Here is a 26,866-nt window from a genome sequence, read left to right as displayed (position 1 = left end):
TGTGTGTGTGTGTGTGTGTGTGTGTGCGCGCACTCAAACCTCCTGAATTTCTGCTGTGCCACAGTTCTTCCACCAGATGGTGCTGTTCACTTCAGAATGGACGTTGAGTTTATTTCATCTGTTACATCTGTTTAATTTTTATCACATTGACGTAGAGAAGATGAAAGAGCATGGATCCTCTCCGTGGTCTTCATCAGGTCCATTCACTGGGGAAGGGTGGAGGTCTTCGCAACGCGTCCAGGCCCAGATTGAACCAGACGCATTGATTTGTCTCGGTGATGATTGTTACAAATTCACTTTTTTTTTAAAATCGTGATGAGCAGTGTCAGGAAATTTCACTTTCTACATGAACCAGCTCAAAGTTCAGTTCAACAAAAGGGGGTGCAGACCGAAGTTCAGACTGGATCTCAGGGTGCAGACGGAGGTCCGGGCTGGACCTCAGGGTGCAGACGGAGGTTCAGGTTGGACCTCAGGGTGCGGATGGAGGTCCAGGTTGGACCTCAGGGTGCAGACGGAGGTCGAGGCTGGACCAAGACAGCATCGTCATCGTTCATCGCCTGCAAGCTTAAAGTGGCTTCCGGGCTTCAGACTCGCTCAGCCATCCACAAATCAGATTCCCAGCCCGCAGTGCCGCTCAGCTAATCACAGGGCTGCGTGGGTGGGGTCAGGAGGTGTTGGGTGGAGTCCGCCGCTCCTCCTCCAGGGAGCCGGCGAGCCCTGGGGAGCAGTGATCAGATGTGCTGGGCAGGAGGAGGAGAGCCACCATGGCCTGTCTGGTGGCGGCCTGGTCCGTCCACAATCCCATTGTCACCAACTCCATCATCATGGTGAGTACCACGCCCACGCACCCACTTCCTGTCAGCTGACCGGCTCGGGCCAGACTGGGTCAGTTGAGAGCCGGGACCCTGCAGAAGGTTCTGGGAGTGTGACAGAGGAGATGGAGAGCAGAGCTGCTGAATCACCTCGGCGGGCAGCAGTGAGCAGCCTGCACTCCTGTGATCCCGGCCAATCCTGGCTGACTAAGCTGTCCTGTGACCGCCAGTGACCTCCTGAAGGGGCAGATTAGCGGAGAACCTGTGGAACCTCCTCTTGGTCAGATCCCTGGTGTGTGTGTGTGTGTGAGAGAGAGAGAGAGAGAGAGAGAGAGAGCTGCTGACAACACAAACAGACACACAGGCTGTGTCTCAATTCAGGGTCTGCATCCTTCCAAGGCTGCATTTGAAAGGGAGTTGCGTCATAGCACTGCGCGAAGGCTCGACCCAGTTCCCAGAAGTCCAAAGGACGCTCCAAATGCGTACTCGAAACTGCGTCCTATTGTTAGCCCATTCCAAGGCTAGACCGCTACTATCCTTCACCTCCTTCTGTATCCCAGGATGCTTTGTGTGCTGCTGCAAACCATCCTGGGATCCTGGGAAGCCAGCTTAAATTAGCGCCATCTACTGGCAAAGACACCACGTATAAATTTAAGTATTGAAATTTCACATCAAATATTCAGTTTTTAACGCAGGGTTTTTACTTATCTGAACATCCAACGCCCCTAGATGGCGAACCAATGGTTAGCTTGATGCTATGAAAATGTCACTTCCGGGGTTGGCCAGCAGGAGGGAACGACGGTGACGCAACCAGGAAATACGCCGAAGGCTAGACCGTCCCGTGTGGTTACCGGGGAGGCGGGGTTTGGGTTGGTCCTTCTGGGCCGGGTCCTTGGGAGGACGCTTCCTTCAGACGGAGGACGCTTCCTTCCAAAGATGCAGACCCTGCATTGAGACACAGCCACAGACTTGAACGCCCTCATGCTCAGCCGTTACCCATAATGCTCTGGGCTCTTAAATCAGACATCTACACGTCGATGACAGGGGTTTCCTATCGTTCCAGGGGTCAAAGGTCACATTTCCCAGACCTCAGCAGCTGATGAAGCTTCACTTCCTGCTCAACTCTCTCTGTCTGACCTTCAGAACACCAACGGGCCCCCTGACCTCATGTTGGACCCCCGGACGGTGAGCCTCAGCATGGACGAACTGGTCAGCACGCGGCCCGCCACCGCCGCCACTGCCACCACGAGCCAGCAGGGGGCGGCGGCAGCGCCAGGGCAGGGCAAGAAGGCGGAGGCCGGCCTGACGGAGGCCCAGCGGTTCTCCTCGTTGCCGCGGAGGCCGGCCGTCAACATCCACTTCAAGGAGCTGTCCTTCTCCGTGAGGGAGGGGCCCTGGTGGAGCAGGAAAGGTAGGTGGAGCTCTGTGCACTAGAATTGTGCACAACCTAAATATGGCAATAAAAAATAAAAACTTGGAAATGCTTCTCACTTGAGGCTAAATATAGAAGTGCATTGCAAAAGTGTCATGGAAACACTTTTTTCCGCATTGCTGCGTCTCGGGGTCACGTGACCAGTTCACTTCAAGTGAAAGTGGCGCGTCATGTTTGGGTGGATGGATGTGGAGTGATGTTGTGAGGCAGCAGCAGCAGTGTTGTTCTGGTTGCGCTGCTCTGTTGTGTTGCGTTGCGTTGTGTGTGATTACCAGGCTTTAATCTGTTCTAATCCCAGTCAGAGTCTCCTGGAAATAGCAGATGCTCAGATTAAAAGTAGCTATGAACAGAAAAACACACACACACACACACACACACACACTGCACTCCCCTTACACACAACCTTTTGTGTTGGCCGCTAATTGTTAGCGGATTGGCTTTCAGCTGAGTTTCGCTGTAAAACGTTCTCACCTACTCAGGTGACCCGAGTCCGGGGCCACGCCCACTTTAGCCACGCCCCCCCAGTGTGTCCTCTGTGTGTGTTGCGTTGTGGTTGTTGTGCATCACTGTGTGTTGACCACTGCACTGTGTTTGTGTTGCAGTGAGGTTACTGCCGGTCAGAGGAGATGAAGCACAATCATCAGATTAGATCTGCTAATCTCCTCAACGAGTCCTCAAGCAGCGCAGTGTGTGTGTGTGTGTGTGTGTGTGTGTGTGTGTGTGTGTGTGTGACTGGAGGAACTGTTCCCCAGCTGATGCCTGTGCTGAGGAGGAGTCGTGATGTGTTCGATGAGCTGAAGCGACTCACTGCACTAAGTCAGTCTCATCCATTCGCTGAGCCGTTTGCTGAGCCATTGGCTGATTCAGATCAGGAGTCTGAAAGCTGAGTCAGGACCTGGAAAAGCTCCCGTGGGAACCACCGGCCTCATGCTTTCCCTTCTGTCTCAGGTTACAAGACTCTGCTCAGAGGGATCTCGGGCCGCTTCACCAGCGGAGACCTGGTGGCCATCATGGGCCCCTCTGGAGCCGGGAAGTCCACCCTCATGAACATCCTGGCCGGGTACAGGTGGGTCTGACCGCTAGGGACCTAACGAGGAACATCACCTCTGTGGCAACTGCCACCATGGAGTCCTGGACCTGGCCCTGGACCAGATCCAGGTCCTGGATCTGATGCCTCCCAGCCCTGGTCTGGGTCCTGGATCTGGTCCTGGTCCCGGTCCTGGTCCTGGTCCTGGTCCTGGTCTAACGATTGCTGTGTGTGCAGGGAGACGGGGATGAAGGGCGAGATCCTGATTAACGGTCAGCCCAGAGATCTTCGCTCCTTCAGGAAGGTCTCCTGCTACATCATGCAGGACGACATGCTGCTGCCTCACCTCACTGTGCAAGAGGCCATGATGGTAAGACACCGCACACACAACCACAGACACACACCAAGGCCCCCAAGTCACACACCACTCAGGAACTGCTGCCATGCTGGAGTAGAGCAGAGTAGAGGGGTCATCATCTGCGCTGTGACTTCTGAGGGACGAGACAATTGTGATCTTCAGACCTTCGGATTTTCAGACCTTTAGAGATACAAACGTTCAGACTTTTAGACCATCAGACCTTAGACTTTTAGATGTTCAGACTTTCAGACCTGAAGGGCAGCAGGACCTCATGCTGTGACTGATGCCCATTGTGTCTGCAGGTTTCAGCCAACCTTAAGCTGCAGGAGAAGGCAGCGGCCAGGAGAGAGATGGTGAGTTTTTCCACTCAGTAGCAGCAGCTTCTCCTCAGCCACCCCTGAACATCACCTGTGTGTGTGCCTCCTTCAGGTCCAGGACATCCTGATGGCATTGGGACTACTTGACTGTGCAAAAACCAGGACGTCTCACCTGTCTGGCGGCCAGAGGAAGCGCCTGGCCATCGCTCTGGAGCTGGTCAACAATCCACCTGTCATGTTCTTTGATGAACCCACCAGGTGAGTTGAGGACCTTCAGCAGTGGACCTCAGTGGACCTCAGTGGACCTCTGTAGTCATGAAGTTCTGGAGACGGTGGGACTGTTAAAAGTCCCAAACCTCTGTTATCAGTGCACGTTGCTGAAGCTCCTTTCAGGACTGCCTGCTGTTTAGAAGAATGACTTTACTGCAGTACTGCAACCAGCCACCAGAGTTTCACGTATTCCACTGCGACTGGCATATTTACTGTATTTACATGAAGACCAGCTGCCTGAGACACCTAAGTGTGTGTGTGTGTGTGTGTGTGTGTGTGTGTGTGTGTGTGTGTGCGTGTGTGTGTGTGTCAGCGGCCTGGACAGCTCCTCCTGCTTCCAGGTGGTCTCCCTGCTCAAGGCTCTGGCCCGGGGTGGTCGCACCGTCATCTGCACCATCCACCAGCCCAGTGCCAAGCTCTTTGAGCTCTTTGATAAGGTCTGACCCCGCCTTTGGCCCTGCCCCTTGCTCAGTGGCGCGGACTGATGACATCACCGTGCTGCTTGCTGTGTTTGCAGCTGTACGTCCTGAGCCAGGGTCAGTGTATCTACCGCGGCCGGGTCTCCAGCCTGGTTCCCTACCTGAGAGAACTGGGACTCAACTGCCCCACCTACCACAACCCTGCAGACTTTGGTGAGAAGCGCCGCTGCCACCTGCTGTTTTCACTGCTGGTCTCACTGCTGTCTCAGTTGCTTTTCCAGGAGTGAGGGTGTCAAAGGTCACGGCCAGTGTGGCGGTTTTCTATGTTGCTGCCAGAGGCGGAGAAAGTAGTCGCATTATGTACTTGAGTAAAGAGTATGGATACGTAGGTAAAAAAATACTTTCTAGAAGTTTCTAGGAAGGAATCTCTAATGTGTCTCTAAAATATTATTACACTTTTATACTTAACTGCAAAACAGCAGAGTTCAAATTGCTCCATTGCAAGCAACAACCAGAATAAGTAAGAATCAGTGAGTTACTTTGAACAGAATTTGTATCTTTTAAAGACTTTTAGACACAAAATAAACCAGCATGTTTTTCCAACGTAAGCAGTAGAAAGTAGATATTTGTGCACACATGTAGGGAGTCAAAGCAAAAAGTCATCAGGAAAATACACACTCAAGTAAAGTACGGATACCTGGAAAAGCATCAAAGTATTTGTACTTGGTTAAACTCCCACCCCTGGCTACTGCAGCGTAAATACAGATACAGTTGTTGCTCGCGGCCTGCAGCACCCTCTGCTGGATGTCATGGGAAGTGCAGAGGATTGCATCACTATGACACGTGACCGCTCTGTGTGTGTGTGTATGTGTGTGTGTGTGTGTGTGTGCATGCGCGTGCATGCGTGCGTGCATGTGTGTGTGCAGTGATGGAGGTGGCGTCCGGGGAGTGCGGGGACCAGATGGTGCGCCTGGTGAAGGCCGTCCAGAGGGGGCAACAGAGCGAGCAGGCCAACGGCGATGCCACCAGCCTGCACCCGCTGCTGTGGCAGGGAGCCGAGGAGGTGAAGCCCCGCCCACCACTTCCCGCATCTGGCCAGGACAGAGGCCACGCCCCCTTTTTTGCTGTTCATGTATAACGGGTTGAAGGAAGACTTGGTCTAGAGTGTTCGTGCTAAAGTGTGTGTAGTCTGTCTTTTGAATGGTTTTGAGTGCTTAGCTGGCGCCATCTACTGGTGACCAACAAGTCTCCAAATATAACCGGAAACTGGACGCTACTAGCAGTCTCCTACCATTCTGCTAACGACGTCAATTTCAGTGGAGGTGCTAACGACGTATTTGTGTTTTTCGAAGTTTAAGTGTTTCCGTTACCAGTTTTTGTACTGCGATATTTAAGCTTTGTGTAACACGAGGGGTAATGGAAATGCAGCTGGTGTGTGCCACTGGCGGGACGGGTACACAACAGTCACACATGCTTTATTTTTAAAGACGATGCAGCCGTTGGTCTTGACAATCATCAGGCTACTGAGTCAAACTGGTTCAAACTGGTTAAGGGCCTACAAGTAGCAGTGTCTCTAGCGCCCCCTGTTGGTCTCTCTCTCTGTGTTGAACAGGAGAGCTTGACGTCTGAAGGCTGCCACAGCTTCTCTGCCAGCTGCATGACTCAGTTCTCCATCCTGTTCCACAGAACCTTCACCAGCATCCTCAGAGACTCAGTAAGTCACACACACACACACACACATGCACACACACACACACACAGTGACCGTGTCCTGTCGGAGCAGGTGCTGACTCACCTGAGGATCTCCTCCCACATTGGTATCGGCCTCCTGATTGGTCTTCTCTACCTGGGAATTGGCAACGAAGCCAAGAAGGTCCTCAGCAACTCAGGGTTCCTCTTCTTCTCCATGCTGTTCCTCATGTTTGCTGCCCTGATGCCCACCGTCCTGACATGTGAGTCCAGGTTCCTCAACAGGTTCCTCAACAGGTTCCTCAGCAGGTTCCTCAGCCCTGTAGCCATGCTGATCTGAAATCCTATGTCCTGCTTAGTTCCTCTGGAGATGGGTGTCTTCCTGAGGGAACACCTGAACTACTGGTACAGTCTCAAGGCCTACTACCTGGCCAAGACCATGGCGGACCTGCCCTTCCAGGTAAGGACCTCGGCCTGAGGAGTAAGTCCCTGTTGCTGAGGCGGGTCCAGGTGGTGCAGCTGTGCTCCGCCCCTTTTCCCAGGTGCTCTTCCCGGTGGTCTACTGCAGCATTGTCTACTGGATGACGGCTCAGCCGCCTGATGCCGGGCGCTTCTTCCTCTTCCTGTTTCTGGGGATCCTCACCTCCCTGGTGGCCCAGAGTCTGGGTCTGCTGATCGGAGCGGCATCCACCTCACTGCAGGTCCACACACACACACACACACACACACACACACACACACACACACACACACACACACACAGTTAGGTCAGGGTCAGGTGTGTGCTGATGGAGGTGTGTGTCTCCTACAGGTGGCGACCTTCGTGGGTCCGGTCACGGCCATCCCGGTCCTCCTCTTCTCTGGGTTCTTTGTCAGTTTTGACACCATCCCCTGGTACCTGCAGTGGATGTCCTACATCTCCTACGTCAGGTGGGGGCGCCAGACTCCAGCCGTGGCCTGGTACTGTGGACCTAGTGGCCTGCCTGACTCTGGACTCCAGTTCTCGACTGAGTAGCTCAATCGTCAGGTCCCTCGGCTGAGAGCCGAGTGGTTCCTGAGGTTCTGAGGTTCTGAGGTTCTGAGGTTTCTCTGATCCTCCTCAGACAGGCAGAGCTCCAGCCTTGACTCTGACCCAGAACAGCTGCAGATCCCCACGTCCACCCCAACAGCTTGTGTCTTTGTGTTTGGACCCTGCTGATGTGCAGAAGGTTAACGGGTCTGGGGTCTGTCTCTCTCAGGTACGGTTTTGAGGGCGTCATCCTGTCCATCTACGGTCTGAACCGGGAGGATCTTCACTGCGACGAGGAGGACACCTGTCACTTCCAGAAGTCTGAGGCCATCCTGAAGGAGCTGGACATGGTGGATGCCAAGCTCTACCTGGACTTCATTGTCCTCAGCATCTTCTTCTTCTCTCTGAGACTCATCGCTTACTTTGTCCTCCGCTACAAGATCAACGCCGAGCGCTAGACTGGATCTGGAGCTCAGTTCTGGGTCTGGATCTTATGACTGGGCCTGGATCTCATGATTGGATCTGGAGCTCAGTACTGGGCCTGGAGTTCGGGCCAGACCTGGAGCGCAGGACTGGACCTGGAGCTCAAGACCAAACCTTGAGCTCAGGCCAGAGCTGGAGCTCAGGTTAGACCTGGAGCTCTGGACTGGACCGGTAGGCTAAACCTAGCGTGTAGCTGTGGTTTGCTGTTAGAAAGATGAGGACGAGGACAGACGGACGGCCGGGATGGGAGCTGGTCTCCTGGATCTCAGAGGCTCCGCAAACTGGCCTGGAGTCAGTCTCAGCATCAAGCATCAAGGTGACTTTGGCCGGAAGTTGCTGTCACAGACCAGTAGAGAAACAACTAGGGAGTCGCTGGTTTCCAGTGTCACTTCTCAACCAGTGGAAATTCAACATTTACTGTCAATGAAATATTGTTGTTTTAAAAAAAGAAATCAGTTTACATGATGTGTGAATTCACTCTGTGAGCCTCAGCTTACCCATCATCCATTGGCCACACACAGTTGTGATCACATGCGTCACATGGTGAGGTCACATGACGAGGTGTTTAAATTGATATTGGAAAAGAGAGTTCAGAATTTTAATTAGAAGCCTCCAAATAGAATTAGTTAAACTGTATCCAAACTGTCCACCATCTTCCGTCATCATCATCCATCCATCCATCCATCCATCCATCCCTCCCTCCCTCCATCCATCCATCCATCCATCCATCCATCCCTCCCTCCCTCCATCCATCCCTCCCCCATCCATCCATCCACCCATTCATCCCTCCATCCATCCATCCCTCCACCCATCCATCCCTCCCTCCATCCATCCATCCCTCCATTCATCCCACCATCCATTCATCCCGCCATCCATCCATCCATCCATCCATCCATCACCCATTCCAGCTTCTCCTGCACTCAGACTGTTGTGGGCTACACCTGGACAGGTGGCCGCTTCATCATAGTGACAAACCAGCATCCACAGTCACACCGTTACTGTGGGTGGAGTCAAGGTAGCAAGATGGAGGCCCCGCTGCCTCAGGGAACCACCGCAGCATCCAGTCGTCCTGTCGCCCCCTGTTGGCCAGCTGCAGAAAAGTCATCCAGGCTGCTGACACTGTGTGAAAACTTTGTTGTCACAACACTAACAACCTCCCCTGAAGGGCCCTCAGGTGACCTCAGGTGACCTTCTCTAATGAGGTCCCTCGTGCCAAAGGTCATTCAGACGTGTCAACATGTTTTTCTCTGAAGCTCTCTGGCACCAACTTCACTTTCCAGTTTATTCCCTCAGAGCAAATTAGCCTTCAGGATCTGAAGCTGAGCGGCTCATCAGAGCTCCGGACAACCCCATCAGACCGGCTGGACCGTGTGGTCCAGGACCCTCAGCGCAAGAAGAAGCGGGTGCTGAAAATAGATGGATGGATTTCCTGTTGCTGCCCGCTGAGTGTGTGGAAGAAAAACACAGGGTTTAGTTTGGGGTTGGGCTGAATAGAATAGCTAGAGTAGATGTACTGTATTCATCCCAAACTGGGAAACTACACTGTTGCAGCACTAAAAACAATACAAAAAGTGAACCATACAGCAGTTCCAAGTCATACAAGTTCATGCAAGTCAATCTGTATACAAACAAACAAGAGCAGTCTAGGACAAATGTCCAGAAAGTTCCAGAAGAGTTCTAGGAAGTCAGGAGGTCCTTTCTGAAGCGCTCCTTCAGACAACAAAGCTGCCTTGGCCTCTTGGAGCAGACGCTCTGCTGTCTGTCCAGTGCAGTGCCGGGAAAACGCTTTGACTATTGGGTCACAATGGGTTCTAAAATGTGACAGAGGGTCTGGACCGGCAGCAGATGGATGGAGTGTTTTGGTGACTCACCTCATAGAAGAGACAATATATATCATGGGATGTGTACAAAACACGTTGCTTTTCTGTCAACTGAACGACCAAAAGCAAAGTTACAACAAAATCCGTGTTTTGGAGCTTCACAATGTTCAGCTCTTTATTGAAAAGACAAGACAAAACACTGAGAAAATGGACGAAACACAGCTGTTTTATTTCCTCAAGTTCAGCAGGCCGGATTAAAAAGCCTAACCGGCCGCATATGGCCCCCGACCCATAGTTTGCCCATGCCTGCTCTAAATTATTAGTTGGCACTCAGTGTTTCACCTCTTTAGGTGGTTTTAGAGATCGACAGAGAAAGTGAGACCCAATTTCTGGAATTTCACTTTTGATGCCTGTTTGGAGGCAACTGGAATTTCCCAAAGATTTTGTGTCTATTCTACTCACTGTGGAGGTACTGGTACTGGTACTGGTACAGGTGCAGGTTTGTCCGTCACTGCGTTGCCAAACTGTGTTGATAAGGAAGCGCACCTGCCTCTGCCGAAAAGAAAGAAAGAAGCCGTCGCACTTCAAGCTGTGACTTGGAGCCCGAAGATCTGATTGGCTGAAGGTTAATAAGCTAATGAACCTCTTCCAGCTACAGCTCCAGTTTGGATGGACTCTGGCGTCCTCAGTGCCTGGTGAGCAGGACCTCCTCCAAAGCTGGAAGAACTGGCGCCCAAGAACATGAAACAATTAGAAACCAAAACTTTTATTTTGAAATTTCCTACCTCAAAGACAATCACACTTTGATTTTCACGTGATGATGAACTCTCATACATTTATTGACTCTCGAAAGATGTTTAACACTTACATACAGTCAAATAAAAAAAATACAGTGATAAATATTATTGTGTATATACAGTACCAGCTCATTTAACCAGTAACTGCAATAATGTTTACCATCCAGCAGGTGTCGTACTGACTAATAATGGCTAATGGACTGCATGACACAGTATCAACACAGTATCAATATGTTTGATGTAATGTGTCACAACGCTTCACAAGGTCTCATCTACCCATCACTACCATTGACTTTGCAGCAGGTAGGACAGCTCACTGTGTGGACCTGCTGGTGCTGCTGGTGCTGGTGCTGGTGCAGGAGTCCTGGGTTCAAGTCTTCCTCCAGGAAACTGAAATTTACACCAGAACTTTATTCCCATCCATGTGTCCTTAAAGGTAATGATAAACCTCTGCAGTCCAATGTCAGGAGGGTTGGACAGTCAGTGGGTTCCACCACTGACTGTCATGGAAGAGACTTGGGTTCATACTTGCTCCAGGTGTCAGTGAGCCTGTTTCATGCTAGGATATCATGCAATAATGATGAGGTTGTTGCATTCTTTCCCCTTATTATCTGACCTTATTCCATGCAAAGCTATCTTAGCTTAACAGTCATTTCTGAAAGTTTTGGAAAATTTTCAAAACATAATTTGGACTACAGAGTTTTATAAGGAACACTGGTTGCAGGTAGGCTGCGTGAGTGTGTGATGCCATGGCCAGGGGTCCGTATGACAGCTCCACAGGTGTGGAAGGAGGCCACACTTAGCAACCCAACTCCAGCCGGTGGCTGCTTTCAAAAACACTCCTGGTTCATTCAGCTTCTTCAGCTGTTGACTTCCTGGTTCTGCTGCTGCTGTCAGTCATCATCAGGAACCTCAGGAACCCGAGAATCTCTTGAACATCAGGGACCTCAAGGACCCGAGAACATCTGGAACATCAGCAACCGCATCAGGAACCACAGGAACCTGAGAACCTCAGGAACCTCAGACGACCTCACTGCTGCTGTCACCTAGCGGTCAAACAACAACAGCTGCTACCTGATGACGTCACTGCCGCGCCGCGCATCTTAAAGGTACGGTGCATCATTTCTACTGTCACCAAGTGCATGTGCTTGTGTGTGTGTGTCTGTGCACACGTGTGTGTGTGTGTGTGTGTGTGTGTGTGTGTGTGTGTGTGTGTGTGTGTGTGTGTGTGCATTTGTGTGTGTCCTGTAGGCTGATATATGAGCTGCTCTTCCCCACTGCAGCTCTGCTGAGAGGTTCCAGCTCCACTGAGGAGCTCCAAGATGCCGCTCAACTCGTCCTCGGTCTTCTCCTACTTCGTGCTGGCCGCTTACCTTCCCGCCGGCAACCTGCGCTACCTGTGCTTCGCCGCCACCGCCCTGCTCTACGGCGCCATCGTGCTGCTCAACAGCTCCATCATTGCGGTGATCTGCCTCCGGCGGAGCCTCCACCGGCCCGTCTACCTCTTCCTCTGCAGCCTGTTTGCCAACGAGCTGTACGGCAGCACCGCCCTCTTCCCCTTCCTGCTGCTGCAGCTGCTGCAGGAGCTGCACACCGTGACGCCGCCGCTCTGCTTCCTGCAGATCTTCTGCCTCTACACCTACGCCCAGGTGGAGTTCTGCAACCTGGCCCTCATGTCCTACGACCGCTACCTGGCCATCTGCTGCCCGCTGCTGTACAACTCCCACATGTCGCCCAGCAAGGCCCTGGTGTTCATCGCCGCCGTCTGGTGCTACTCCTTCCTCAAGTTCGTGGTCACGCTGTCGCTCAACGTGCGGCTGCGGCTGTGCAGCAACGTCATCGACAGCCTCTACTGCCACAACTACCTGATTGCCAAGCTGGCCTGCACCGACGCCACCGTCAACAACGTGTACGGCCTGGTGGGCACGGTGCTGACGGTGCTGGTTCCGCTGGCGCCGACCGTGGTCTCCTACCTGAGGATCCTCAGGGTCTGCCGCTCCGCCTCCCCGGGCGCCCGCCGCAAGGCCGTGGGCACCTGTGCGCCCCAGCTGGTGTCGCTGCTCAACTTCTCCTTCGGCTGCTGCTTCGAGATCCTGCAGAGCCGCTTCGACAGAGCCGCCCTCCCGGCCGGCCTCCGGGTGGCGCTCTCGCTCTACTTCCTGCTCATCCCGCCGCTGCTCAACCCGCTCATGTACGGCCTGCAGATGTCCCACATCAGGTGGTCCTGCAAGGAGGTGCTGCTGCGGCGTGTGGGGACCAAGTGACCGCTGCGGGCCCACTTCCTGGTCCATGCTGGTCCTGATGGTTCTGCTGTTCCTACTGGTCCTGCTGGTCCTGACCGTCGTGCTGGTCCTTGTGGTCCTTGCGGCTGCAGCTCTAGTTCAAACCAGTTTTCACAGACAAATAAATAAGTCATTCCTGGAAATGACTCAGTGAGTCAGTGTTAAACATTCTGAATTGAAGTAAACATTCTCTGTTGTTGTTTGTTTGTTTGTTTGTTTCTGGCCCAAAAGATTTCAATGAAAACATTCATTCATGTGAGAAAGCTCTTGTGGTTTCATTTCCTACCACAGTGTGATGAAGGTCAAGGGTCATGTCTCATACTGCTACTGTTATTATTATTATTATTGTTGCTGTTATTATATTGTTTGAACGTCCATCCATTCATCTTATATACCCGCTTCCTATATATACATATATATATATAAGTGTGTGTGTGTGTATATATATATATATATATATATATATATATATATATATATATGAGTGCCAGGTGGATTATTGCTGCAGCTGCAGTCCTTCTCCATCTGTCTCTTGGTTTACATGGATGTACATGTATATGTATTCGTATTTTCAGTCAATCATTCAATCATTCAATCAATCAATCAATCATTCAATCAATCAAGCTGCCGATCAGGTGCTGAGTCTGAAGATTCACAACTGTGGTGAAAGCTGCATAAAAAGACACAATAAGACACACACAGCACATTGAGCCACCAACACAACTGCATTTTCTTTTACATATATCTATATATATCTATATAGATATATGTGTGTGTGTGTGTGTGTGTTTGTATGTGTGTATGTGTATATATTTGCATATACATATATATATTTATTTCCAGCCATCCATCACTTGTGTGCCTGAATGAACTTTTTCCTGCTTTTTATTTTTATTGCACTTCAGACGATGAAACTTTTTATGTTTAGGTTTTCTGGTGTTTGGCTGCTGCTGTTTTCCTGGTGGGAGGAGCCCTATCCTGATCAGCTGTCTCTTATGTTGTCAGAGAAACTAAATAAATCTCACAATACACAAAACATCAGATTCAAACACAAAACACCTTCTGGAAAAACTTCTGCACGATCATCATCATCATCATCAACATGTTATGTTATGTCATCATGGTCCTTAGTCATCCTAAAAAAAAAGACCTTGTTCACAGAGAACTTTATTGAGCATCCACAAGGCAGGAAGGTACCGATGACGTGCGTTCTATGGTTCGGCCAGCAGGGGCCGCCACAGCTGGTGGACAAAAGCCTACAAAAATGATGGGCCAACAAACAGGGGGAGGAGCCAAAATTCCCACCAGTTACAATAACTGGCTACAATGTTTGTGTGGTTTCAATTAGCGCAAACAAATTTGGCCAAATGGCTCCAATGATCAATTTGGAGGTGACATCATCAATTACTGCTGCTTGACTAGAGTTCCTCTCTCTGGTTCCCGAGGCCCCACCAGGAACCATCCTGAAGGTGGCGCTGGTGGGGGCCTCACTGAGAGTTTCTGGTCAACACCCTCAACTGTCTGATGGTGAAACTGCAGGTGCTTCTGCTTCTTGTCAGAAAGGTTCTTGATGCTGAAGGTTCCTGGTGCTGAAAGCTTCTGGAACTGAAGGTTCTTGTCAGAAAGGTTCTTGATACTGAGGATTCCTGGTTCTGAATTTTCTTGATACTCAAGGATCCTTGTGCTTTAAGTTGTTGATACTAAAGGTACCTGCAGGTCCCTGGTGTTGAAGGCTCTTAATATTGAGGGTTCCTGGTTTTGAAGGTTCTTGACTCTAAAGGTACCTGGTGCTGAAGGTTCCTGGTTCTAACCCATGTTTTTCGGTCCGCAGGGAGTGACAACAATACAACATGACACAACACAAAACAACACAACACAACACAACACAACACAACAGTGTCCCCAGGCTGCTAATAGGCCTGTTAGTGTCCGGAGCCTCCTGAGTGTCCACACAGAGTAGAGCGCCCCCTGGGACTCATTACAGGGACACCACACAGTAAACATGATGCAATCACAACAACACAACTCAGTGACTTTGGCCCGTCGGCCCTCCAGAACCGTCCCCAGCTGTGGCCCGACTTCCAGGGGTCACATGATGCTCTCTGGGGGCGGAACCATCGACTTGTTTTGACTTTGGCCCGTCAGTCCACACAAACACAACACCAACACAACACAACACAAACACCCAGAGGCTAGGATGTTTTTGCTGTTGCAGTTAAGATGTTGTTAATTAAAACCAAAAGCTTCACAATGATGACGAGACAGACCAACAACTATGATAATAAAGTTATTCTCCATAGTGTGTTCTTTTCATACCATAAAACACCCACTTGGTTGTGTCGCTTGCATTGTTGTATATTACAGGAGAGTTTTTATCCAATCATATTTCAGCTAGCTTGTGTTGCCAGGTTCTATGAAATCCGCCTTTTAGGCCAGCAGAAGCGACACAGCAGGAACATATTGGCTGCTAATGAACGGCCCTCGGTACCTTGCGACAGCCAATCAGATCTCGATTCTGCAATAACAAGACCAGCTGGCTGGCTTTGCGCTGAACGTCCACACGTACGCGCTCTGTGATTGGTTAAGAACCCTGAGAACCTCTGAGACGGAACTCAATCCTGGAGATCCGGTTGCCACCATGACTGCGATTTAAAATGTAAATAACGTGGCGCATTGGAGCCGCAGCTGCGCCAACACGTTCAACTGTTTGATAACTGAACAGTTGGTGAGAAAGGACTTTTGCGCCAATGATACGCAGGCGCAAAAACGCCCAGAAATGAGGCACCTGCGGAGTCACAAGAAGCTGGAATTTTTTTATTTTATTATTTTTTTTTTTTGAGGTAATGCTTTATTTTCTGTTGATGTCAAATGACATACATATTGGTTTTCTCCCGAACTCGTGCTAAAAAAAAGACCGTCGCACGCGTCTCTCCAAACATCCCCACAGCGCTGCACACAGTACGCACTCGTTTTCCACGACACTGAAGTTGGCACCACATTCGCCGCGGTGCTGCTTAGGTTTCGATTCCACCGTTGAAAAAATAAAAAAATAAAAAAATAAAAAAAATCCGCAATTTGACCGCTAGATGGCAGTGCTTATCCCAACACTGTTCAACATATGAAATTGAGCCACTCATTATGTCCATGTTCCCCAAAAACTATACAGTAGAAATGGACATGTGAGGTGTTATTGTAAAGCCTGGGAGCTCTACTTTTGTAATCAGTTGACATATTTCACGGGAAATCATTTTTGGCCTTTTTTTTGGGGGGGGACTGTTTTTCAGGTGGATTATTTCAAAAACTGTACAGTAGTTACAGTGATACCTCACATTTCTACTGTGGTTGGGTTGTCAACTTTGGAGGTCCCCCCAAAAGGCCAAAAATGATTTCCCATAAAATACGTCAACTGATTGTGATAGTAGAAGTCCTATGCTTTACAATAACACTTCACATGTCCATTTCTACTGTATAATTATTGGAAAAAAATCCACCTCAACATAGACATAATGATTCGCTGAATTTTATATGTTGAAAAGTGTTGGGATAAGCACTGCCACCTAGCGGTCAAATTGCGGATTTTTTAATATTTTTTTATTTTATTTTTAAGGTGGAATCGAAACCTCAGAAGCACCGCAACGAATGTGGTGCCAACTTCAGCGTCGTCTCATAGAAAACTGAACATACGTCAGGATAACCTAGACAAAAAAAAAAATCCCAAGAATTCCCAAATTGCATTTATTGGAACAATGTATAATTGTGATTATTTGATTTCATGTGTCTTTCACTCTTGGCGTTACTCGAGCCTGCTGCTGCCGGCGCTGCTGCTGATGTGCAGCCTCTGATCACAGCTTCCATCACAGCTGCCACAACACGAACGGCTGCACAGCGCCCCCTGTTGGCCGCAGCAGTTCACTGCCAGGAGTCTGCAGCTGCTCCTCAGGCTTCATGCCATGAATGAAGAGTAGGGTGTGGCTCCACCTGGAGGCGAACGGAGGAAAGAGCTCAGAGTGTGTCAGCTGTCTCTGGTGATGATGACACATCAATGAGCGGAGCTTCACCTGCTGCATACACACCTGACGGAGGGAAAATACTCTTTTCTCCTGCCACTGTCCTGCTGGGGGCGCTGAAGATCCCCCTGCTGCCTGTTCTTTAGGTTCTGGTCATTTTCTCCAGCCTGGTCCAGGTCCAGGTCCAGGTCCTGGTCCTGGTCCTGGTTCTGGTGGACCTCCTGTCCTACCTCTTCTTCCCGTCCTGCTTCAACCACCTGGTCTTCAGCATCGTGACCACCCAGATCCACCGCCACCTCCGCATGTTGCTGAGCGGCCACCCGGGGGCGCCACCGGCACCGAGAGACGAGAGCTCATTGCCTCCCCCTCAAGGTGGTCTGCTGCAGCCAAACCCAGCTGTCACAGGGAGGGGGAGGGGCTTCAACATGTCACCTGGAGGACTTTGGAGAACCTGAAGACCCTGCGGACGACACTCAGAATATCCCAGGCCAGAGTTCAAAGGTCACCCGTCTGTCTGTGAGGCCACTCAGGGCTGCAGTGGTGACCAGTGAAGGAGAAGAGAGGGACGAAGAATGCAGTGAAGGTGGGTGGCGTTTTTAGGTTTTTAGATTTTATTAATTTTTGGATGTTTTTAGTTGGTTCTGGTGTTTTTCTGGTGTTTTTCATTTTATTTGCATTTTATTAAATGAGGTGAATAACCCCTAAACTATTAGCCATCAATCTGTCTCACTCCTTTCCTTCCCTTCTTATCCCACATCCTGAGCATCCCCATGACCCCTGACCTCAACAACCTGCTGCCCGCCCCCACCAACCCCGTCATCTGCTGTGTTCGCACCCCACAGATCCACCGGAGGGGCCTCCTGGCGCTACTGCGCCTGAGGGCCTCCAGCTGCCTTCAGAAGGTCTTCCAGCTGTCTGGAGAGGAGAGAACGGCCCCCTGCTGGCTGACTGAGGTATAACTGCCCACCGGGCTCTGCACTCCCCCCGCTGGCTGACTGAGGTACCTGAAAAGAGGGCGGGGCATTGTGAATGGCACCTGACACCGGCTGCTAATTGGCTGGTTGCTGATTGGCTGGCACAGTGATGACAACTTCCTCATTGTACATAAAAAAAAAAGAAGCTGTCTGAACACACACGTTACACACACAGTCTCTCTCTCTCACACACACACACACACACACACTGTCTCTCTGTCGCTGTCTCTCTCTCTCTTTCTCTCACACACACACACACACACACACACACACACACACACACACACACACACAGGGTTTCAGTCAGTTTTACTTGAGTTATTTGAGTTACAATAAAATAAAACAGTGATTCAATGTCACTCAGAGTTTCCACTCTCTGACCTGCTGCTGCAGCGCCCCCTGTCTTCTCTCACTGAACCAATGGCTGGAGCCCGTGGTGTGTTCAAGGCCCGCAGGACACCGCACCACCGCCTCCAGTTACAGAATCTGCTGCACGCTGACGTCACAGCTGTGTTTTAATGGGAGAATACACAATGTCCAGCAGGTGGCAGCACAATCGCCAGGTGTGGAGTCCCTGTGTTGGCTCTCGCTATGTCAGTACAATTCAACAATAACAGTGAATCAGTGGCCAAACACAAACAGAGACCACCACCAGGGGGCGACAGCTTCACAGACAGAACCATCGGCCGATTGGACAAGCAAACACGACGACAATGACTTTTTCCAACACGCTGATAAAAGTTATGGGCAGATGACAGGATGAGTCATACAGGCAGGGTTCATGCAAACCAGTCCCAGGCTGCAGGGGGCGCTGTCACGCTGTCACCGCCTCCACACTTTCTGACGTGATGTTTGCAAACTAACCCAAACAATGTTACCCCTGCTCGCCCCCTGGTGGACACACACGGTACAAGGTGAGGCATGCTAGCGGCTACAGCTAGCGCTGCCGGCTAACGCACAGCCGACGCTCTAGTGACCCCTGCAGGGAGGGGACAGACATGGACAGAAGACAAAGAGCGCCAGCTAGAGGTGACAAGGCGTCCAGACTGGGGGGGTGGGCCTACAGGTGACGTCCGTTAGCTCCACGCTACCAACGACAGCCAATCAAAGGCTGCAGCGGGCGAAGCCCCGCCTCTATCTTTGGTCCAGTTTGGGGGACTCTGCTGGCTCCTCGTCCTCCTCCTTGTCGTCCTGCGCACCAGTCAGACGCTGGCGTGCAAAGTCCTCGAAGATGATGTCATCATCGCTGAGGAGAGACGGACATAAAGACCATCGAGGGTGAGAGCAGAGCTCCAGGACCAGGACTGGGACCAGGACTGAATCCAGGATCAAGACTGGGACCAGGACCAGGACCAGGTCATGGACTGAATCTAGGACCAGAATCAGGACTGGGACTGGGACCAGGACCAGGCCCTGAACTGAATCCAGGACGAGGACCAGAACTGGGACCAGAACCAGGACCTGGACTGAATCCAAGACCAGGACCAGGAGCCAGAGGTCAGATCCTAGAATAATTTCAGATTTTACACTGGCACCAGAACCAAATTCACGAACAGGACAAGGACTAAAACCTAGAATCAGTTCAGATCCTGATCCCAGACCTGGACCAGGACCTGGTCGAGTCCTCAGCCAATCAGAGGCAGTGAAATAAAGGAAGCTCACTTTGTGTCAAACTGGATCAGGTTGGTGTCATTCTGCTCATCGTCTGCAGCTGTAAGCACAGAAAGAACCAGAGTGAGACAGTGAACACAACACTGCGGGACATTGCAGTGCCACCTCAGGTCATAACCCGAACTAGTGGGAGGGACCCACGACAGGTGGCCAAGGCAAGGGTCTGGAACCGTTCAGGTGTCCATCAAGCGCTCAGTGTAACGCACACAAACACACACAAGCACACACAAGGGTGGGGAGCTGAGAAGTGAATGGAACAACCCACCGTCCCTGAACACCGTCTCCTCCAGCGGCTTGGCGTGCATCAGCGTGAAGGGCAGCTCCACCGAGACATCACTGAAACACAGCAGCAGGGTCAGTGAACGGACCGCCAGCAGCAGCAGCAGCGAGGCATTCAGGTGCCCTCAGGTGGTCTTTTACCTGGCCGCCAGATCCCCGAGCAGCCTGGAAGAGACGGGACCAGGGTCAGTGACATCATCATTCCTTCACCTTCACTTATTCACCCCCCTCACCCTTCCGGCAGCGGCGGCGTGCTACATTCACTGACCCTCCTCGTGACACCACCAGCTTGACCTTGACCTTGTAGGACACGATGATGCCCAGGATCTCCTTGTTGGCTCCGTCTCTCAACCTGCAACAGAGCCACAGCAGACGGGTGAACCGACTCCGGGTGGGGTGGGCGTGGCTGAGGCAATGGGCAGGGCGAGGCAGTGGGCGGGACTTACAACGTGCTGGACGCCAGGTTAGTGTCCTCGTGCTTCAGCTTGCCGTCCAGCGCCAGGCCGCGCTTCTCCCGGTTGTTGGCCAGGTATGGCGTCAGCGTGAAGACCTTGCAGAAGGTAGAGCTGGGTGCCACCAGGTCACTGCAGACAGGGGGCGACAGAGAGGTCGTGACATGGGCCGCATGGGACCTAGACCAGGATTGGGACCAGGACCAGGATCAGGACCAGGAGCAAGTTCAGATTTTAGCCCTAGACTAGGGCTAGGACCAGGAATGGGAGCAGCTCTTGGACTGAATCCAGGACCAGGAGCAAGACCAGCAGCAAGTTCAGATTCAATTCCTGGACTTTGACTGGGACCAGGACCAGGACCTAGAACATGTTCAGATCCCAGTCCTTGATCTGGACCGGGAATATGTTCATATCCTAGTCCTAGACTAGAGCCAGGACCAGGACCTAGACCAGGACTGGATTGAGGACCAGTAGCAAGACCAGTCACAAGTTCAGATCCTATTCCTAGACTTTGTCTGGGACCAGGACCAGGAGCAAGTTCAGGTCCTAGTCCTAGACTAGGGCCAGCACTAGGACTGGGACCACGACCAGGTCCAAAATCAATCAAATTTCAGATGTTAGTAGTAGACTGGGACCAGAACTAGAATCAAAAACAGAACGAGGACTTAAAAACCTAGAACTAGTTCAGATCCTGATCCCAGACCAAGAACAGGACCTGTTGGGGTCAAGAGTGGGGTCAAGGACAGGTACTCACTCGGACTCCTCAGTGGCCACGGGACACTTGTACTGCGCCGTGTTGAAGAGGCAGATGTCTGCGTACTGTCGCACTGCCGAGACACAGGAGAGTCAGTGGTGCCCCCTGCTTGCAGGAGGCTGGTACTGCAGGTGTTGTGGGGCAGCCTCACCTGAGATCTTCATCTTCTTTACCGTCTTGTTGGTGTTGTTGGTAACGTGGACGTTGACACTGATGGGCTCCCCGTGGTAGTAGATCTTGGAGGAGAGGAGAAGAACTGTCAGAGAGGAACAAAGAAGAACCGTCACAGAGGAACCCAAAAAGATGCTGCAGGGAGGAACCAAGAACAGCTGTCAGAAAAGAAACAAGAAGAACCGTCAGAGAGGAACCGAGAAGAATCGTCAAAGATGAATCAGGAAGAACTGCCAGAAAGGAACCAAGAAGAACCATCATGGAGGAACCAATGGGGTCCTGAAGTAAGGAACCAAGAAGGTCCTCGAAAGAGGAACCAAGAAGAACTGTCAGAAAGGAACCGAGAGGAAACATCAGAGAGGAACCAAGAAGGTCATGCAGAGAGGAACCAAGAAGAAGAGAGAGAACCAAGAGGGCCCTGCAGGGAGGAACCACAAAGAACCGTCAGAGAACAAGCAAGAAGAACCATCAAAGAAGAACCAAAAAGGCCCTGCAGAGGATGGCAGCTCAGACCTCTGTGAGGTCAAAGGTCGGCCCGTACCTCCTTGTCCAGCGAGGCCTCCAGGTGCAGCGGTTTGTCTGACATCAGGAACTGCCTGGTGGTCTCTGCCGTGGGCTGAGGTCCCGCTTTCTCCGGAGCGTACTGCACCTTCCGGATCACCAGCCTCACCGAGTTCCTGCACAGGAGCAGCAACAGGAAGTGACATCACCATGGAGAACCGTTGTGGTGGCCAGCCCACATTGGCACCGCCCACTTTTTACCTTTTATGGATCTTCTCCTCCACGTTCTCGGCACAGAAGGTTTTGACCTCAAAGTCCACGCCACAGGCCTAAAGGGTGCGAGGAGGGGGTTCAGGTGGGAGGAGGGGTCAAGTGTGGGTGGGCATCGCTACATTACCAACAGGAGGCGAGAGCTCGTTACCTTCCCAGTGTCCTCCGGGCCTGGCTGCAGCGTGACGGAACACGGGAGGTTGAGCGGAATCTGAAGGAACACAGTTTATCATCCATCACGTTCTAGAACAGGCGTGGGCAAACTACGGCCCCGGGGGGGGGCATACTATGAAGTGGTTCACCAAATCACTCCATCCATCTGCTGCTGCTCCTGTCACATTTTACTAGAACCCATTGTTGCCCCTCTAGCTTTTCAAAGTTTCAAAGTTTTCCCAGCCCTGGTCTAGGGCGGTCCATGGGTGGCTCTGGGTGGAGGTTCTGGTGGTGGTTCTAGGCAAAGTAACTACATTTTTTTTCTCCAATTTAAAAAGGTTTGGACACCCCTGTTCTTGGTGGTTCTAGTTGGTTCTGGAGCTACTCGGGCTACCTGGAAGGTGAAGGGGTGGGCGTGGCCTCCCAGCTTCTTGATGAGCCGCTCCTGGAGACGAGTCAGACTCTTCTTCTTCTCCTCCTCTTCCTCGAGCGGCGGCGGAGGGAAGACCTGGATGTTGGCCACAAACAGGTCCTTCCTGAAGGTCAGACCAAGGACGTCCAGGTCCTCACGACCGTAGCGGAAGGCGCAGGTCAGTGTGACGAACACTGGTTGGAAAGGAGGGGCCGGGTGAGGGGGGCGGGGCTAGTGGAACCTGCTGCTGCTGTCTGATGGAAGTCTGATTGGAGGAAACTCACCTTTCCTCTCCTTCAGGTAGTCGGGGTCGATGAGGACGACGCCATCTGCAGGAGGGAGACAGGAAGTGTTTAGGGAGGGGGGAGGGAGTGGGAGGAGGGTGGGAAGGAAGGAAGGAGGGAGAGAAGGAGAGAAGGAGGGAGGGAGAGGGCGGGGCCTTCAGACGACGGCTCACCAACAGGCTCCACCAGGTCCACATGGTCCACAAAGTCCCGCTTCCCCAGGTAGACGGTCAGCTGGGGGCGGAGCACGGCCAATCAGAGAGGACGCCGGCAGCAGACCCCCCACCCCCCAACACACACCTGAGTGCTGGGCTCAGTTTGAAACATCTGCTGGTTTCCCCTGGTGCTGTGTGTGTGTGTGAGTGTGAGTGTGTATGCGAACTCACCTTTCCATTGGGACTGGCTTTCTTGAACACTCTGAAAGAAAATGAGGTGTTGTGACTGAAATTCTACTTGTTGAATCAACAACATCATCATCATCATCATCATCATCTCATCCTCTCATAATCACATCATCATCATCATCATCATCATCTCCATCTCCATCTCCACATCATCATCATCATCATCATCATCATCATCATCATCATCATCATCCCCCCCCCTCCAGTCTGACTCAGTGAAGTTGCTCTGGGTCTCCAACAGCTTCCTGTCTCTCTAATGCTCTCGGACATCACTGGGCTCATAAATTAGCCTCCATTAGCTCCATTAGCTATTAGCTCTCAGCCTGGACGAATGTTCATCAATCAGCAGTTTTTTTTTCCAGGAGCTCCTGGGAGCGTCTCCATCCCCTTACTCAGACACACATCACAACACCTTCCTCACGTATCTGAGAGAAATGGATCCAGAGCTACGGAAAGGTCAAAGGTCAAAGGTCAGTTCACTAATAGGCTATCGGCAGTTCCGAGTTGTGAAACCGACGACAGATTGGTCGATCGAGTCCAGGTCAGAAAACGGGATGGCCGGGAACACTGACGGATAGCACTCTTAGCACGTTAGCTATACTAATGATAGCATTAGCATGGGTAACGAGCAGAGACAATCAGATCGATGCTACTAACTGAGCCTCCCGCCACACACACACACACACACACAGCTGTTTGTGTTGTTCTCTGTTTTACATTTGAAGGTTGAGGCTGGGAAGCTGCCTAGATCAGATCGATGGGACCAATCAATAGCTGCCTACTGTGTGTCAGCCTGAAGACTCCCTCGGCGCGCGGCCAGCAGATGGCGCCGACACCTGATCGCCGCCACGTGGTGAGAGCAGCACTGGCCCACTAGTCTGTTTAAACTGTTGTTGTTGTTGATGTTGATGTGTTGAATGATGCGTAAAAATCTGAAATGAATGAAGCCATGACTCGGTCAGTCTGGTTCTGATCCAAAGAAGTGACAGCCAGACTGACATTCGCACTGATATCATACCCAATTCACTGGCTCGCTAACGTGCTAACATTAGCGTTAACAGTCCTGCCAACATTTCCAAACTAGCAAGAGGCGCGCCAGAGTCGACACGTCAAACAGGAAGTGACACGGTGCCTCTAGTCAGAGGGGAGGAGTGCGGTGGGGTGTGACCTGCCATGGGTTGGGGCAGCTGTGGCCCAGCTGGTAGAGTGGCCTGCCAATTGATAATCGAAGGGTTGGCGGTTCAAATCCCGCCTCCAACCGTCCACATGCTGAAGTGGGGGACAGTGAAGGTGCTGGAAAAGTGGGATATAAGCGCAGTCCATTTACCCTTTTGTCAGACCACCACCAGGGGGCCGCCACTGTCGCAGCCTGGTGGAGAGAAACCTTTTAGAAGCAGTCACGGGGTCTATTTCCTGTCAGGGGAGGGGCACTTCCTGCCCGTATTAACGGGGCCTCTTCATGAAGACCTGCAACCGCACCGTATGTGTGTGTGTGTGTGTGTGTGTGAGTGAGTGCTCAGCAGCGTCATTAATATTCTCCACACATACACACTGGGCTCACAGTGCCAGCACACGCATACACATGCACACACGTGCATACACATACACACACACACACACACACACACAGTGAGTTGGGCCGGCTGTGTGGTGGAAGCGCACGCAGGAACTGAGAGCAATGTTGACGTGAAGATGCAACCGAAAGTACGAAAGTTGGGAGGATCTGAAAACAGCAGAAGCCGATTAGCTCCGTCCACGCTAATTGGTTAGCCTGGTTGCTAACCGGTTAGCAACAACAAAGTGTTGTTTGTAACAACTGTTGTCAGTAGGGCTCCTGTGCGACTCGACATCGCCCTCAGCCACAAGTTGAGACGTCGTGACGACCTGCAGATTTGTTGCCCATTGCAACCGCCTGCATCACCCACAGAGTCCAACGACAGAACCAGAACCGAGTCGACGGGCGTCAGTTAGCGACGTTAGCCGCCGAAACGGGAAGTTAGCGGACGAGGCAACGACGGAACTCTGCTGCTGACACCTGGTGGTGGGTGGGCAGAAGAAACAATTAGCACTTCCTGTCAGCTGCTCACTTCCTGTCACCTGGTGGGAGGGCCTAACCCTGTCCCCAGGTGTGTGTTCGTCTTCGCCCACCAGTCATCACAGTCCAGCTGAAAGTCCTGGTTCTGGTTCATGGACCGGCTGATCATGTGACCTGTGAGCTGCATGCTGATTGGTCGTTAGGGTGACGGAAGTCACTGATTAGTATCCTAGAGACACGCCTCCCTGCCCCTCCCTACTTCCTGCGTGGAGATGCTATCAAAATAAAAGCCACTGACACAACAGCTGCATAACACACACACACACACACGCTGTAACACATGCCCACGCACGCACACACACACACACACACACATCAAACTGCTGGAAATTCAGACAGAATGTTATGTAATGCTACACCAACACGCATGCACTTGCACCCACACACCCCCACACGCACACACACACACACACACACACACACACACACACACACACACACAGTCTGTTGTGCTGTCAGAGGTTCTGTGAGGAATCGACAGCGGCAGAACGATGTGACGGAAACAAAGGGGCATCGGTAGAAAACACACGAAGACTCTCTCGCTCGCTCTCTCTCGCTCTCTCTCTCGTTCACGCACACGCACACGCACACACACACACACACACACAGTAGAACCCACCTGGTTCCTTTGTCCACCATCCTGACGATGCTGAGCAGTCGACAGCAGCCAGACAGAGAGGCTGATGGAGGAGGAAGAGGAGGAGGAGGAGGAGAGAGAGAGCGGAGAGGGCGAGGGAGGCGGGGGAATGCCGTCACCGTGGAAACTGCAAGGATGTCTCTCTCTCTCTCTCTCTCTCCCTCTCTCGCTCACTCACTCGCTCAGGAAGTGGTCGTCCTGTCAGTTTCTCCTCAGCAGGAGGGAAACTCGCCTCTTCCTCCTCCAGACTCCACCCCCCCACGCCCCTCCCCATTCTCCCCACCCCCCCAACTCCCTGTCAGAGTCAGACTCATTAGCGGTGAGACGTGTGAACAGCTGCGCCCCCTGGAGGCCGGGGGTATATTTGGCCGCGCAAGCGTCACGTCTCAGCTGGACTCTGACCTCCGACAACTCAGACTGGAGCTGCAGAGGTCAGAGTCCTGGACCAATCAGCTGTGAGCACCTGTGATCAGCGACCAATCAGCTGTGATCAGAGATGTCACTTTTTCATGGGCTGATAATAATAAATGTAAAAAATAAAATAGTGATTCGATAACCATCTTGTCCTGACTGATCCGCCAGAACACCAGCTGAGCATTCTGGGAGTTGTAGTGTTAGCAGTTACATGTGCTGTATAATAAGCAGCAGCTCTAGTAGTGGGTGTGTATTGGCCTCACGGGCCAAACATAAAGACACTGCCAAATTTGGCCTGCAGGCCTACGATTGAACAGTTCACCTGTAGTCTGCAACAGACAGTGTGTGTGTGGATCTGTTTTTCTTCTCTTCAGTTGTGATGGAATCAGATCAGAACTCAGGGAGACACAAAGTCAACATTTCTCACACACACACACACACACACACACACACACACACACACACACACACACACACACACACACACACACACACACACACACACACACACACACACACACACACACACACACACCTCAAGTAAGTGAACTAATGGAGGTGTGTGCTGCTGATGGTGGTGCTGTAGAGCAGCCGTGTGTGTGTGACTGATGGCTGGTGGTGTAACGGAGGTCAGTGCGGTCAGAGGCAGCAGCTGCTTCCTGTAGCCTTGCAG

At 51.7% G+C, this 26,866-nt stretch overlaps 3 protein-coding genes and 1 long non-coding RNA gene across 5 annotated transcripts; 2 read left to right on the top strand and 2 right to left on the bottom strand.

The window, feature by feature from the left end:
- Positions 1–393: 393 nt before the first annotated feature.
- Positions 394–8,578, top strand: abcg1 (ATP-binding cassette, sub-family G (WHITE), member 1). Of its 2 annotated transcripts, XM_076014916.1 has the most exons (15): positions 395–827; positions 1,956–2,223; positions 3,193–3,310; positions 3,509–3,641; positions 3,932–3,982; positions 4,059–4,204; positions 4,530–4,653; positions 4,734–4,848; positions 5,562–5,698; positions 6,248–6,349; positions 6,419–6,587; positions 6,684–6,784; positions 6,867–7,025; positions 7,136–7,254; positions 7,563–8,578. In XM_076014916.1, exons 1-15 carry the CDS (start codon positions 765–767, stop codon positions 7,789–7,791), a joined length of 2,034 nt encoding a protein of 677 aa, XP_075871031.1. In that variant the 5' UTR covers positions 395–764; the 3' UTR covers positions 7,792–8,578. The 2 variants fall into 2 exon arrangements, with proteins under 2 accessions (XP_075871030.1, XP_075871031.1); XM_076014915.1 differs by having other exon boundaries at positions 394–827; positions 6,248–6,587.
- Positions 8,579–11,746: 3,168 nt separating this feature from the next.
- Positions 11,747–13,227, top strand: LOC142880948 (olfactory receptor 4B13-like). The gene has a single exon (XM_076014918.1). It carries the CDS (start codon positions 11,756–11,758, stop codon positions 12,695–12,697), a length of 942 nt encoding a protein of 313 aa, XP_075871033.1. The 5' UTR covers positions 11,747–11,755; the 3' UTR covers positions 12,698–13,227.
- Positions 13,228–16,548: 3,321 nt separating this feature from the next.
- Positions 16,549–17,294, bottom strand: LOC142880949 (uncharacterized). Its single transcript, XR_012925491.1, has 2 exons — positions 16,789–17,294; positions 16,549–16,693 (listed from the first exon to the last, which is right to left on the bottom strand). It is a non-coding gene; the product is annotated as an uncharacterized LOC142880949 (long non-coding RNA).
- Positions 17,295–17,988: 694 nt separating this feature from the next.
- On the bottom strand, positions 17,989–26,027 carry arrb1 (arrestin, beta 1). The gene is made up of 16 exons (XM_076014917.1): positions 25,762–26,027; positions 23,030–23,060; positions 22,817–22,877; positions 22,644–22,688; positions 22,342–22,553; positions 21,946–22,005; positions 21,786–21,853; positions 21,565–21,700; positions 21,004–21,088; positions 20,853–20,925; positions 20,093–20,230; positions 19,915–19,998; positions 19,788–19,811; positions 19,633–19,703; positions 19,359–19,407; positions 17,989–18,942 (listed from the first exon to the last, which is right to left on the bottom strand). Exons 1-16 carry the CDS (start codon positions 25,779–25,781, stop codon positions 18,831–18,833), a joined length of 1,269 nt encoding a protein of 422 aa, XP_075871032.1. The 5' UTR covers positions 25,782–26,027; the 3' UTR covers positions 17,989–18,830.
- Between the last annotated feature and the right edge of the window lie 839 nt (positions 26,028–26,866).

The sequence above is a fragment of the Nelusetta ayraudi genome, unplaced genomic scaffold (assembly GCF_046127955.1).
Source record: "Nelusetta ayraudi isolate G7.1 ecotype Tasmania unplaced genomic scaffold, CSIRO-AGI_Nayr_v1 ptg000175l, whole genome shotgun sequence".
Lineage (NCBI taxonomy): Eukaryota > Metazoa > Chordata > Actinopteri > Tetraodontiformes > Monacanthidae > Nelusetta > Nelusetta ayraudi.
This window is presented reverse-complemented; position numbering and strand designations above follow the sequence as displayed.